The sequence below is a fragment of the Biomphalaria glabrata genome, chromosome 16 (assembly GCF_947242115.1).
Source record: "Biomphalaria glabrata chromosome 16, xgBioGlab47.1, whole genome shotgun sequence".
NCBI classification, from domain to species: Eukaryota; Metazoa; Mollusca; class Gastropoda; family Planorbidae; genus Biomphalaria; species Biomphalaria glabrata.
The window spans coordinates 23,090,245-23,106,472 of NC_074726.1; the positions used below are offsets into that span (position 1 = coordinate 23,090,245).

General features: G+C 33.7%; 1 protein-coding gene across 6 annotated transcripts in view; it reads right to left on the reverse strand.

The window, feature by feature from the left end:
* Positions 1–6,686: 6,686 nt before the first annotated feature.
* LOC106069993 (cys-loop ligand-gated ion channel-like) overlaps positions 6,687–16,228 on the reverse strand; it is a 138,000-nt gene continuing 128,458 nt past the window's right edge. For all 6 annotated transcript variants that reach the window (XM_056013726.1, XM_056013727.1, XM_013229789.2 and 3 more), the window contains one exon: positions 6,687–14,766. Coding sequence is in view for 1 of the 6 variants with exons in the window: in XM_056013727.1 (XP_055869702.1) it covers positions 14,704–14,766 (63 nt within the window). In the remaining 5 variants the exon portion in view is untranslated. The remainder of the gene's footprint in view (positions 14,767–16,228) is intronic.

The window sequence follows — 16,228 nt, forward strand, 5'->3', positions numbered from 1 at the left end:
CAGGCGGTCAAAGAAGGTAATCCCAAGGAGAAGGAAATCGAAAAATGGTTGCAGAAGGATGGCTTCACGATAGTAGAGAAGGGAAAAAAAGGAGTCTTCAAAGTGTCGCCAAAGAAGATATCTAAAGTGTCGGATGTCGCGGCTTCATCTATGATGGCGGATGCAGCTACTTCATCGGTTGTTGCCAGTACACCAGAGATAGCTGTTGATGCGGAGGTTGAAACCCCCCAGAGTGTCGAAGACTTCAAACTAAAAAAGCGGTTCCGCTCTAAAGAGCATGTTAGGTCCGCTCCTGGGTCTCCGACAAAATTGAAAAGGAAGAGATGCTTATCTGTCTCCTCGTGTGAGGATCTTTTCGCGAGCCCGCGTATTATAAGAGAAGTTGTAAGCCCTCCTAACACGAGTCTTGATGTTAGTGCATTGGACATTCCTGAGACTCCACCCACATTGGTTATAGATGAGGGGGGAACACCCATAATTAACCACTAGAACTGGTTAAATTTACTTTTACACCCAGTCATGACAGACATTACAATCTTATCATTAAATATACGTAGTCTTAGAAACAAGCAAAAATACATTGTACACCTATCCAGAAAATACAGGCCAGACTTCATTTTCATTCAAGAAACAAATATAGACACACATTATAAATCACGCAAATACACATCCGACATAGGGCTGAAAGAGGGCTGGTTTAGTCTAGGTAACGAGTGTAGAGGGGTAGCTATTTTTCTAGTCTCAGATAGGTTTAAAGTAGTGCATGCATTTAATGACACCAGGGGAAGAATAGTAATCATTAGAGTAGAATCAGGAAATCAAACATTTACACTTGCAAACATCTACGCACCAGCAAAGAGCGCGGAAAAACAGGATTTTTATGAAAATTTAATCGATATACTAAACAATAATTATAGAGAGGATACGCTTATCATAGGGGGGGATTTCAATTACACAACTTCTGCATTAGATAAACAGACTACTTTGGCAGTGGGTCCTCCCTCTCGTAAAACCTTTCCGAATCTTAATTTCTTAGAGGAGATAGAGAGGAATTTTAATTTAGTTGATGCTTACAGGAGACTAGAACCTATGGGTCGTGACACCACCATGGTGCATAGGTCATACCCCGTCTCGACGCGCTTAGATAGAGTGTATGCTCCTAATCACTTCTATATAAGTCGGGTGTCACATCTGGAAGAAACACTAGAATACACAGACCACAAAGCGGTGTTAGTTACTTTGGACATAAAAAACAAAGAAATTAAAAGAAAGTCATCCCACTGGAAATTTAACAATTCTCTGTTGGAAATTCCCCTTTTCGTGGAGTTAGTTTCTACTAATCTAAATTCTTACTTACAAGATATACAAGATCCACATTTCGATTTAACACAGACATGGCCTCTCCTAAAAAGTTCTATCAAGCAGCAAAGCCAGTTAATATCTACATTAGCTCAGGGACGTAGGAGGCAAGAATATGAACAACTCAAATACACATTATTACACACGGATGATGAAATCGTTAAAACAGAAACTCTTTTAAAACTAGAGGAATTAAACAAGTATACTTATAGGGGTGCTGAGATTAGGTGTAAAAATTACTTAAGTAATGAAGGTCCTAGTAAACTATTCCTATCGTTTGAACAGAATGTACAATCAAGTAAAATAATAAGCAACATCATAGATAGTGAGGGGAATAAAGTAGATGATTATGAAGATATTAAGAATATTTTTACAAAACACTTCACTACTATATACAGTGAAGAGCCAGTATATACTGATGCTCAAGATAATTTTCTAAAATTTTGCAACCAGCTGGACAAGACAGATGAAGATCTTTTAGGGAGTGCATTTACGCTAGACGAACTCAGGACTGCCCTGGACTCGACTAAGAACAATAAATCACCCGGTCCAGATGGCTTAACATTTGAACTCTATAAAACCTTCTTCCCCCTGCTTGGTCCTCTCTTACTGCGACTATATAGCGACGCCATTAAACTGGGACATTTTCCTCCAAATTTTAACGAAGCATACATCACACTTTTACCTAAGAAATCTGAAAATAACACTTCACCTAGCGACTATAGGCCCATTTCACTTCTCAACACGGACTATAAACTTCTCACAAAAATGATTTTCCTAAGAATGAAACCACTCATAAACCAACTTATCGGACATGACCAGTACTGTTGTATCCCGGACAGAAACATTGACGGCATGACGCATTTTTTACGGGATTTTATCATGTACAGTAAGGATAAAAACCTCAATGTGTCTCTTTTATCTGTAGATCAAGAAAAAGCCTTTGACCGAGTAAGCCATAGCTTCCTGTTCAAGGTGCTTGAGAAATGTAAAATAAGTTCCCTGTTAATCAGATATATAAAGCTTGTCTATACCAATGCAACAAGTAGATTGATAATTAATCATTCTCTCAGTAGGAGTAACCTCATACAAAGGTCTGTCAGACAGGGCTGTCCCTTATCCCCCTTCTTGTATATCCTTTGCTTGGAACCCTTCTTGGAATCTGTAAGATCTGACCCATCCATTATTGGGATAAATATACCGGGTCGTTCCTTCTCAACCATCAAAGTCAAAGCCTATGCGGATGATACAACCTTTTTTCCATCTTCAGAGCAAGATATTGAGAATATACTAAAGAAGTTTACACTTTTCGGAGAAGCTAGTGGTTCAAAAATAAATATAAATAAATCCTCTGTAATGGGACTAGGGAAATGGAAATTCAAAGAGAATTGCGCTTTCAGAATTGTTGATAAAATCAAGATTTGTGGTATTGTCTATACCTGTAATCCTTTGTTCTATTGTAAAGACCAGTGGGATAATATTTTTGTCAAAGCCTCAAACTTAATTAAACGTTATCAGCACACAGGTTCTACAATATTTGGTAGAGCTGTATTGATAAATAGTTTGGTCATTCCAAAGATTATCTATTTAGCTAACATTACAGAGCCACCTCCTAAATTCATAAACAAGCTGAACAAGTTAATTAGAAGCTTTATATTTAAAAACACTATTAGGAGCATTAAGCACACTACACTCATTCAAAACAAAGAGGATGGGGGGATAAACTTGCAAGATGTTAAAACAAAAATACAGTCACTAAGGCTAAAATTTGTAGGTCAAGTAGTTAGAAACCCAACAAACTTTCCCTTGACAATTTACTATTATGGTTTAAGATTAAGTAGTCTTCTTCCAATACACAATGATACTCCTCACTATTTTGGTACAGTCACTCATCCATTTTACAGATCTATTTCAAGAGTTTTACCTGGTAATGAACATTTAATACACAACAAAACCAAAGAATCATACATAACACTTAAAAAGCTGTTACAGGAAAGCCTAGTGAATAGGATTAAGTGGGGGAGAGTTCTTGGGGTGACAGAATTCAAGGACACATTCATAAACCTACACAGTAAACATATCCCACCAAAAGCTAGAGAGATTAGCTATAGACTTATCTTTGGGATGACCCCTATGGTTAGAAGACGGGCAAATGACCGTGAATGTATATTATGCCACCTTGAAAATGCTGATAACGAAAAACACCTGTATTTGGAATGTCCATTATTCCTTCAAGTTAGAAGTACTGTAATGGACCTATTGGAAGCAAACTGTGGCAATTATGTAAATGTTAACTTGTCTATTATTTTAAACAAGCTGCCAAAACTAAAAAATAAAATGATACATAACTTTAACTTGATTATTGTTTCCGAATACAGGAATCTTGTTTGGGCTACCTGGCTCAAATGTCTACATAATAATAAGGTGTTTGATCCTAATCACTTGGAATTAACGTATAGAAAAATAATGGACTTTAGGGTAGAGAATTATCTAGTTTGATTTTCATATACCTGTATAATGCTCATGTAGTTTTTCAGAAATAGGGTGTCGGGGGTCAGGGATATCTGATATTGTGTTGATTGTTCTGGAGTAGAGTATACTTGTATCATTTTTCTGTCTTTAGGGGGTTCATTGGTTAGGTAGTATGTCTTTGATATTAAATAATATTTCTATTACTGTTATTATATTTTTAGGTTAATCACTTTTCAATTGTTTATGATTTAATACTTGTGAATTATGGTAACTTACAAATAAAAACATGTTAAAAAAAAAAAAAAAAAAAAAAAAAAAAAAAAAAGCCCACAAAAGAGGCAAGATGGCCCATAAAAGAGGCATATAAAGCCCAAAAAAGAGGCAAAGAAAAGAGGCATAAAGCCCAAGGATTCCTATGATGATAAAGCTAAAACTGAATAGCGCAAATTCTGAGGTTTCCTTAAAAAAAAAAAAAAAAAAAAAAAAGAATAAAAATAAATAAAATACAGAATAAAAATGTTTTAAAACTTACCCAATTATTCTGAAATATATTTCTACAATGTTCCTTATATAGGCTACATCTATAATTAATGTCATTTTTTATATACTTACAGTAAACAATAAGAAACAATGTCTAGAAATCATAAAGAAGTACAGGCGATATAAAAAGCTTAAGCTTAAGCTAAATGGTCAAAATACTTAAACATTAAATGTTTCTTGCATAACATTTTTGGTATTCTAAAAAATTGGTTTCGTTCTTCACCGCTTTCACCATTCAATGAGATATTTTAGTTCATCACACTTGTCACTTGAGTATCATTAAAATATCTATATAGTGCTCATCATGCTGCTGTTAGAGCCATGAAAGAAGAATTTGATGAATGTCTGACTGCGATAGAAGGCTGTCTATCGCAGGTCTTCTTGAGGTGCCATATGTCACACGCAGAGGATCTTTAGATGTCTCTTGAGGAACTATTAATGTCTTTAGAAGTTCTGGTGAAGCCGGAGATTCTTATGTAGATATTATCACTAGATCTAAATATATCTTTAGAGATTCAAATAACGAAGAGACTTCAATTCAAAATACAAAACTTGAATTCGAGAACTGGGAATCACTTGCATATATACAAAATGTACAAATAAAACTGCATCACATGTATATTTTCTTCCGAGCTCGTTACCAAATAAAATTGAAGCAAATATTTTAATTCTACCACTGAGATTTATGCGACTTGCATCTTTGAATTACCATTTAAACAACTTTTAGTACACAACCTATCTTTATGAAATCTTCTCCACAACTGGCGATATAACCAGCTCCAACCAATCACCGTAATTCTCAGGTGATAGCCATGCCATCATTGTGCGATCAGATGACGTCATGGGTTTTTCCGTCTCCCGAAACATCTAGAAGAAAGGCGGGGCTTAATACTAAGGTTGTGTCTTGGGAGAGTTAAATTTAGATTCAGCTAGACTGATACGTGACACTGTCTGTGAATACATGTATACCTATCATCGCTTTACTTTCTTTTAGGCAGATGTACTGGGAAATATGTCAACCATCCATAAGATCAACTTCAAACTGAAGAGTTAACTATTGACGTACTGGTGTCTAAGCTAGAGCTCTTCAACGTTTTCTCAACAATATACCTGTCCGTCGCTTACACTTAACAGTATAACTGAAATTACTCTATCTTACAAATATATATGTCCGTCGTTTACACTTAATAGTATAATTGAAATTACTCTATCTTACAAATATATCTGTCCGTCGCTTACACATAACAGTATAATTGAAATTACTATATCTTACAAATATGCCTGTCCGTCGCTTACACTTAACAGTATAATTGAAATTACTCTATCTTACAAATATGCCTGTCCGTCGCTTACACTTAACACTATAATTAAAATTACTCTTTCTTAAAAATATGCCTGTCCTTACACTTTACACTATAACAACAAATATCAGGTACCCATTAGAGGCGCCTCTAAGTCCAACTTAATACCATTAGAGGCGCCTCTAAGTCCAACTTAATACTTTAATTATAATTACTCTATCTGTCCGTCGTTTACACTTAACACTATAATTAAAATTACTTTTTCTTACAAATATGTCTGTCCTTCGCTTTCACTTAATACGGGCCTTAGTTTGGGTATTACTGATCTAGTGGACTGGATTTAGACCTATTTCAAACATGACAAATGTTCATTTATTAATTTTTTTTTTATTTTGCTAATATAATGAAAGTAGAGTATGGAAATGGGTTTACCAGTTTAGCCGAAATATTGATATCAAATTTAAAATACTGTGAAAAAGGGTTTACCTCATTTGTTAAAAAGTTTATTCCTTTAATAGAGATATATTCAGTTATTTGTTTTTTTTTCTATTTTAGGACCTTCAGGTTTTGGGTGGGGCATTAAGCATACACTACAGTCTCCGTCATAATCTAAGGAACATTTATGCCAGTTTAATCAAGATTGGTCAACCGCTTTTGATTTCTATGCGGGACATACATACACACATACATACGCCTTACTTTTTACTTTATATATTAGATATCAATCTGACGTCTGAATTGCTAAACCCTTTTTCACACTCTACTTTAATTTTTGCGAATATAAAAAATATGAAGGCAACACTCGCATTGTTTGACATAGATTTAAATTTAATCCACTAGATCGGTAATAACCAAACTAAGACTATCAGGCCGCGGGTCATATCCGGCTAGTATAGCATATGTGAATGCTAAAGCACATTCATAGCCCGAAACCATTGTCTAATACAATAACACAATTAAAGATATTTAATAATAAAAAGAAAATATTTTTTAAAAATTTTTTTTTTATTTTCAAGTACATGATAGAAAAGTTGACCATGGAACATTGGAACTCTTTGTTTGTAGAAGTTAAAGAAATGTGAAGTCATAGAAATAGATCTGTACATTTCGAAATCTCATAGAAAAAACATCATCATCAAAAAAGAAGAAAAAAAAAAACAATAGAACTAAACAATAACATAGCAACAAGCCGACACAATGTAGGCATGAGAAACATCTGGTTTAACAATTATTATTCAAAGCACTTTAGTTTGGGGGAAAAAGGTAAATGGGCCCTTGCCACGGTATATTTGCTCCATACATGTAGAGACAGACATTGGTTTTAAGACATAATAAATTGTATAGACAGACAAATGTCTGACTGGATGAAAGCATTGGTAAGAAATATAGACATGAAATACATTTGTTTCATAGTCAAAACACGTTATAACAAAGTAATGTCTGTCGGTTTTATCTAGTTCAGTTTGTACAACCTCAACATGTATGTAAATTAGCTAAAAACAGGGCCGGATCTATGACTGTACAAACAGTGTGGCCGCTAATGGCCTCTTTCTCAAAAGGGGTTCTTCACAAACTTTTAGAAAAAATAAAGTTAAACAAGTATAAATACTAATTAGAAGAAAACAAAAGGCGAATGAGATTAAATTGAAAAGGCCTCTAATGTGTCAACGCACTAGCGTTAATTAAGCCTGTTTTAGTGGGTAAAGGCCTCTACAACAATGTTTCCCACGGCGCCAACTTACTTAAATCCGGCTCTGGTCAACCATAAACTTCAAAAATGAGAAACAAGTCGCTTTTACTTGCAATTTAATTTCGTCCTTCTCTTTCCATTCCCTCCCATAATAAAATATTGAAACCATTTCTGACAAGATTTTACAGATCTCTGTATTTGTGCAAGTCAAATTGAAAAAAAAAATATTTGAAATCTAACAGTTTCAATTTAACATTATGACCAAAAATGAATTTAATAGGTACGACCATTGGTTGATCTGCACTGTCGCCCATTGTAGTTGGCGGGGTATCTATAAATACCAAAATAGTAAACTGCAATAGAGATCATTAATGAGCGGAATTATTGTTATGGACTGGAGCCCATACGATGGTGGATTAAGATTTTCTAGATCAAGAAACAGTATTTAATGTAATCTTTTGTAGGGTCTATTTTTTTTTTAATAAGGATTGAAGTCGAGAAATTGTTATAACGTCGAGTTATATGATCATACTTATCATTACGTTAACTCTTGTCTCAAGTAAAATGTCTACGAAAATAAATCGTGATTTCAACAGACTTTCAAGCCTGCAATAAGCAAAAGTTTATTTCATTTATGTTTACATACCTGCAATTACGGAATATTCAACAACATTAAAACTTGAATTATGTTAATGAATGTCTCGTTTAGTAGACGTAATTTAAGAATTTGTTGTCTCTCTGCCAACATTATCTATTTTAAAAAAAAATTGTCAATCATCCAACAAATGTTGATAGACTTTTAAGACTACTTGGTTGAAAAGTATTGAGATTTTTTTGGGGGTATAATTTACAGAATTTTAGCTTTCCAGATTCGCTGAATAAGACAAATTGGACAATTACACAAGATCAAAGAGATTTCGGTGAGGCATGTGTGTATATATATAGATCGAGATGCTAGTCACTATAAATATTAAAACTTACATTGGGCAAAGAGGAGTACATGTTTGTTTGTAAAATGTTTTACATGTTTCGGATGTTCCTTCAGAGTTGAAGATAGTTTACTTCCTAGTCCAAACCTCCCGCAGGACGACGGGGGATGGGAGCGGGCAGGGTTTGAACCCTCGACCGTCGATAAATCCGAACGACAGTCCAGCGCGCAAACCGCACGACCAGGCAGCCATAAAGGTAACTGGTACCAACATAAATAAATAAAATAGATCATTTAATTTTTATTTGTCACATAAAAGAGACTTTTACAATCACGGAACCAACAACCAAGATGTAATAAGGGAAACTTCTTTTTAAGAGGATTGTGTTAGGACTAGATCCATATTACATTAAAGTAGATGCCTTTTTTATAAACGTCTCACGATCTTCTCTTAGGGAAAGTTCGGATATTAGGTAACCCCAAAAATCCCCCCTTTTTCGCCCCCCCTCCCCTACCCCATTTGTAACAAGTCGTACCAAGACTCAATACCCACACCCCTCTTTAGAGTAACATAACTAGAAAATTCGAATTTGACAAAAAGATTAAATTTAGTAATTAGCATTTTTACATGTTACATCTTTGATCATGATATTGATAGAAATGATGATAAAAGTATCTAACTATTTCAGCGTTTTGATGACCTATTCAGTCCCCCCCCCCCCAATACTGTACATCCCTATCGGTCTGACCCCGAAACCCGTGATGTTCAAAGAGAAACGCAGAGTAATTTTTCTACTAATATTTTCTTTGAAACCCCTTGGTGAAGCCCTCCCTCGAGAGTCGGACCAGCAAAAGTCAAGGGACCACTGTACTTATTTCGTTTAAATATTTGTGTTTTGTTTTGTTAAGTAACACATCTTCATAGCCCCCTTCCTTTTGTAACAAAATTGTATACCCCTCCCCATGTAGACGTTACATAATATTCGAAAGTGCCCATACACTATTTACGGCGTATGTCTAACCATGTCACAAATTATTACAGGGTTTAATAGATAAGTTTTTAAGTTATAGAAAAGCCCTAACATAATTAGCATAAAAAGATAACACTATTGAAGATACACGGTCGTTATCTGTCTACTTAATTTCACAATCTATAGACATTCCTTCAGAAAATAAAATAATTACACCCTAGTCGTTTCCGTGTGTTAATCTATTCTTGCATGTTAATTAGTAGCTTGACTCTACCAAGTCGTTAGTTTTCCTGCCTGTTTCAGGCAACCCGTTTCATGCTCTAATGGCAGCATGTAAAAGAAAAAGCCTAGATTTCATGAATTTTAAGCCACTTTTATTTTCTTGTACATATTTATAAAATAAGATCTATTTTCTTTTATTCCTTTTGATGTGATCACCTACTATAAAAAAAAATTGTCTTGTAACAATAAGAAGGCAAAAGATAATGTTGGCTTTAACAAATTATTTATCCAATGCATTTTACGCTATTTAAAGGTTAATATATGTTAGAGATGAGTTGATATAGGTCCAGATCTAGATCTAAATGCTTAGAGACTTAAAGATCTTTTGTTTTAGAAAAAAAAAAATATGTACAAACTGGTTCTTACTCCAAGATGGATACGAAAGGTCTAAAAATAGATTGGCACGTATGAATATATAGGTCTGTGAATGGTGACAATTTCAATTAAAATTAAAGCGTTATTTCGAAATAATTCAATGGTATAACATGAAAGCGTAAAAGAAATTACTAGTGATCTTTAAATCTCTCAGAGGTGAAGAGCTACATCCCAGAAATAGTTAGACTTCCGTTTTCTTTTTCTCTACTGGAGATTTCTTACCATAAAGTAGAGGTTCTCAGCCTTTTAATCTCGGCGACCCCTTTTTACAATCCCCCACTCTGCCGCGACGCCCCCCCCCCTTACACAAATACAGAATTGTAGAGTAGACAATAACAATCCATATTTTCAATGGTCTTAGGCGACCCCTGGCAAATGGTCAATCGACCCCCAAAGGGGTCGCGACCCACAGGTTGAGAACCCCTGCCATAAAGTAAACAATGTCAAGGAAGCTAAATTGAACCTATCAATTGCCAACTAAATAACAGTCAGGAATGAGGTTTCAAAAATGCAATACTGCAATGCTAAAATTGCATACCTATTGTCAGGTAACTTATTAAAATTAAAACTTTATATTGTACAGGATGCACAAAAAGCTAGCTATTTATAGCTTTTACTCCATGGATAAAAATCTCCGATTAAAAAAAAATACCACAACTTTTCAAGATGAAATCTTTTTTAAAAATTTGGATCAATGTCTGGTGTAGATGTAATATATCTAGGTGAGTGATTAAGAGCCGAACATAGTTGAATATTTGTATTGGTACGAAGGAAATCATGACAAAGTTGCAAGTGCTAATCACATAAGGCAAAGCCTGAAAGGTCAAACACAAGGAACTCATATGAATATGTCAAAGTCTATCACCTCACAGTGTAAAGCACAACATCAAACAGGGTTAACAAATACCTGAGAAATAATAAGAATTTCTACAACTGTAACAATTGTAATAATTACATACTGTATTTTCTCCTGCTTTCAAATTATTAAGACGAAATCGGCATATATTTAATAAGAATCTAATCTAAATGTTTATTTACAGATTGATTCTAAAATCATTAGTTATAACAAAAGGTTAGGGTTAACAAGTTTGTATGTTGTTTTGTTTTGTTTTTTCCTAAGGATTGTAAGGGTTAAATATAACTCGGAAATGTTTTGTCTTACAAACGAGAAGTGAGCTTATACATTGTTGACATCTGATTGGACAGTGTGACAAGGGATGTGACATACATGACGGTGTAAGATGGCGAAATGGATGATTCATATCAATGTAATGCTGAAGGAAATAACAGATGATGATAAAAAAAAAACACGAGGAGAAATCTTAGTGTCAGTGTATATGTGAATATTAAAATAAAACATCATGGCATGTAATAAAAGTATTGATGTGTGCTGTATTGATGTACGAGTGAATCAAGACTATGAAACATTGATAACAGTTGACAATAGCGAATGAACGTAGCTTCTAATTAACTTAGAAAGTGTGTGTGTGTGTGACATTTAAGATTGTAGAAACAGGCAGCTTTCAATATAGAAACCATAAGATGTAATTACATATGTAATATACAGTTAAGAATGAGTGTATGTTGTTTGTAGTGATCCCACCAACAGGACTGTCTAGGGGTGGAGGCCTCATACAGGACTAAAAGCATTGAAAATCTTGTATCAAATCTTAAATATAGCAGAGCACTAGGGCTCTACGTCTCTAAGTCTAGCTCTAAGTCTCTACTTATTGACAAATGGTTAAATTTACTTGTTAGACTACTTATGGTAGAAGACCCTTGTTTTTTTTTAAATTTGAGGCCACTTAATTCACTTTGCCGAGGGCCTTCAATTACCTAAGGCCGGCCCTGCAACAAACACAACTAAATAAGCTTATAAGCATCTGGAAATTTGTGTGTATCATTGGTGAAGTGTCTTTGCAGACTTCTCAGCATAAGTTTTTCATTCAAGACACATTACTGATTCATTGATGTTGTGAATAACAGTATAGTATTGTGACATTGTGACAATGTGATATTGTAAAAATGTAATTGTGAGTTTCAGTGACAACAGGATAAAATGTACATTTCTAATGACAGCACAGGATGTGAAACTCAGTGTGACAGAAACATAATTTTTTCGTAAAAAAAAATTGGGGCGTATACCGAATGGACAGAGCCTGGCTATATAACCAGCTGACATGTAACACTTGTGTTCGGACAGATTTAACACGTAGGACCTGCTAATGAGACAGTATGAAGTACACTTAGAAGAGCACACATCAACAATGTGGATTGGTGACTAATGACATAGCAATACATCCTTGTAAACACATAATGAAACAAGAACCAACATAACCATTATCACACAAACAGAAACAAGTTTTCTAAGATTTTTGAAACTAAAGAATGAAACATCTAATCATTATTAATGAATTCATTTTGTATAGTTATGTGGCTTTTGTTCTTCAAATATAAAACTGTAACATTACCAAAGAAATACAAACAAACCAAGGCGAAAATTGTACAAAGCTTAGAGGCATTGGTTTTAAGAATGTACATAAAATCGTGTTTAGAGAAGATCTAAAAAAAACATAATCCTAATGTTAAGGCTAGCAAAACATGAATTTCACAAGAACATTCAAAGCACGATTTTTCACAATCTCTTTCTAACAATGCAACTTCTATAAGGGGGCCCTTAACCTTTGGGGACTTCTTGACTGAAAATTAACCCAGAAATCTTAAAATGAATAGTGCTAAACATTTCTTAATTTTAATTCAGAGCAAATGTATAATAACTTAGAAACAAATACAAAAAAAAAAAAAAGATCAATTAGATTTAGTTACACCCTTTATGAAATGGGGTGCAGGCACTCCGATTAAGAACCCCCTGTATGCATCTCTAGCTGTACATTCTAAACAAGTTTAAACATTTAGATTAACATCTAAAATATTTAGTTATATATTAGGTACGTATGTATCTCCATAAACACACACAAAAAATCACGGTATAATAAATAACTAATTCTGCATCTGAAATGTATGATTTGTTTGTAAAATCTATATACATCAACAATATTTTTTTTTCATAATATACATTTGCATACATTAACAGTTTGATATCTCAAGAGTGTAGAGATAAAAACATAAAAATGGAACAAATCATTAAGTCAGTTTGTCGAATAGTTGGCCTGCAACATAGGTTTTAAGATACCAGCCTGTCTGGGTGTAAATAAATTAAGTAGAAAGGCTTCATTCATTTGTTGTATTTTGCGCACACACACACAAATATCAACAGATTATAGTTTGGACAACGATGAAGCAGGGTTTGTTAAAGAGGACACTGTCAGTAAAAGAATGTCAGGTCTAACAGGATGAAGCAAACACAATATCATAATATTTTTTTTAAAGTTCAAAGTTACATAGACGTATAAACCTCTTTTTACTTGTTTTCAGTCTGGATTGACACGACTCCTAGCAACGCCACTGCAAAGTAAACACTACACTTATTAAAGAAAAAAAACATAATCTTTCATGGCGTAAAGTTAACCAGCTAAAAAGTTGACCAGCTAAAATGTTGACATTGTAGAAGCTTCACGACAGTAAAAATATTTTTAAACATTAAATTTAGGCATTTAGGTTGCAACCTATATCGTGTTCGAATGTTTTTAAGTTATGCATAGTAAAGAAAAGGGAGAGAAGGCACGTTGCGATTCACACAAATATCTGGACGTCGACAGAGAGAGAGGATAAGAGAAACTGTGGGACCTTTCCAGAAAAAAAAAATCCAGCCTGCATATTGTGCCATTATCCTTATCTTATTTCAAAATAATCAGGATAATCCTAAATATCAACAGAGAATAAGGAGCATTATCATTCAGCCATATCTAGCTTTGTGCGTGAAAATAGAAAAAAAAAAGAGAATTATTTCCCTTTATACAGTAAACCCACTATGTAAAGGTACCCTGCTCCTTGCACACACATTTAAATTGAGAAAGAAAGACAAAGTATTTTGGCCATTATTTTTAAAAAGAAAAGAGGGGGAGGGCTGTTAGGAGAACATGAAGTGATTTTCATAGAGATCTATAAACAAGTTTAACTATATTTAAGACACCCTTATGATTTATAGACTTTCTACAGATAAGTGACTTAATGTTGTATTTTGTTCTTCTTATTGACCAATAGATTGAATGACATTTAACCGAAATGACAGCAATATATATGTAGGTCTATTTTACAATAAAATCCAAAACTAATGCCACTAAAATAAATATTTTAGAAATAATTATATTGTTCCACCACTACATAGAGACAACCAGATGTTTACCTTCCATTCCATAACAAAACATGGCGGAGATTTTTATATGTTGTCCACCTTTGACGTCATCAAAAGTTTAAATATTTTATTTCTTTTTATTTTTAGGAAATTAAGAGTATCCTATGTTGCTTTAAAAACACACACAATCTGTTTCTTTAGTTAAAGACTAATATGTGTAAGTTTGTATGTCAAAAATTATCCTTGGTCTTTATATTATTTTAAATACATCATGTCATTTTTTTTTTCTAGGTCATAATGTCTATACATAAAGTTTACAATTTCGGTAGGCTTAATACCTAGATATAACAGGAAAGTGATTTTTAACAAACAAGTAAAAGTCTTTGTTAATGCGAGAGAGTAATGTACACTCGTTTGAATGACACTGTCAAAGTACACGTGACCAAGACAGGAACACTTCCGGTTTGACGTGATGTGCTGGTTCCAGTAGGTCAGGTGACGTCTTCGTGCCCGCGTGTCGGCCACGTGGGTCAGTACGAGTTTTTAGGCCTCGCGTTGTTTTGATTCAGCTCATGTTTTCTGTGGTCATCTCTCTGTGGACGAAATTGGGTACAGATTAAAAGAAACACGCTGATTATAACAGGTATAATGTGCTAGGTGATGAAAACAGTGGATATAAAATTTGAACTGCATCAATGAGAATGATGAACGATTAGAGTGTACATGATATTGACATTTAGTTAGTAGACCAAAGGCTTTCTCAATTATTCATGTGTGGAAATAATGAACAAACAAAAATTAAACATTTTTTTAATCCAATCCATTAAATATAATTTCATTTCAAATTTACAAATTCCTATTGGTTGCCCCTTAAGAAATAGGCTATTAAAAGTCTTAAATTTAAAAGCTATTTTTTAAGGGCCCTAGGCCTAATAATTTACTCACCCAGCTTTTTGTATTTTAGTCAATACATATATATTTATGTTTATAAAAAAAAGTTATGCTTTTGTAGAGAAATATTATTGTTCTTCAAAAGTCCTTTTCTTTCTCTCGTACCGAAGAAAAGAATTTTACGACTTCTGAAGTAAACACCATGTTATTCAAACCTATAATATACTGAAATAATTAGATTATATTGCATTTTTGTTAAATTCTTTTTGTATCTATGTTTTATTTTTGGTGTATTTTGAGGGGCAAACGTTTATTTTCCTAAAAATAAAGAAATATACTCAGAAAAGACTAAAAAATTATTCAAGCGCGTAACACACACGAAATGCAGCAATCCTAAAGTTAAAGCATAAAGTTATATAAGACATTTTTTACATTTATCAAAATATCTACCTCTCTAATCTTCGTCGAGGACTTTTCTAGAATATGTTAGAATATATATATATATACTTGATAGAAACTTTTTAAAAAGAACTAAAAGTATTCTTGAATATTTTTCCCTCCCCTAATTCTCCAATGATAACTAATTAGTTCACACACGATGTAAATTAAAGAGGTCACAAGCGCCATTACATAAACTACTTTCTTGGCCTTTGTTTCCCCCAAGGGCTTAGCTGAGACCTTTGACCCTGACTCAAAAGTCATCCCCTTCCTCCCCCCAAGTCTAAAGCTCAAAATATTATAACTAGAAGCTTTATACAAATAAGAAATTAAAACCAAAATGAAGAGTTTCATTAGCTACAGGTGTAGTTCATTTTATATGCATAATCGTCCAATGTTTATATTTGGTAATGATTTGTGCTATCAAAGTACTAGTTACAATAAATTTTAACAATCAAAATGTAAGGGAAAGAACTGCACACATCTATCACATCTATCAATAGTCTAAGGTTTATTTCCCCTTTTCTATATCAAACATAATTAACTAATTACCACTAATTAATTGATTAACTGATTGATCTTTTCATTGATTTGTGTTTTCTAACGGACGATGAATAATTTTGAAAAGTTTCACCTTGATCTGAATCCTAATGAGTGGGAGAAATAACGTGTCAATACTTGTACCAGACAGAAAGACTGAGTTGAAATAAGCTTGGTAAAATATGA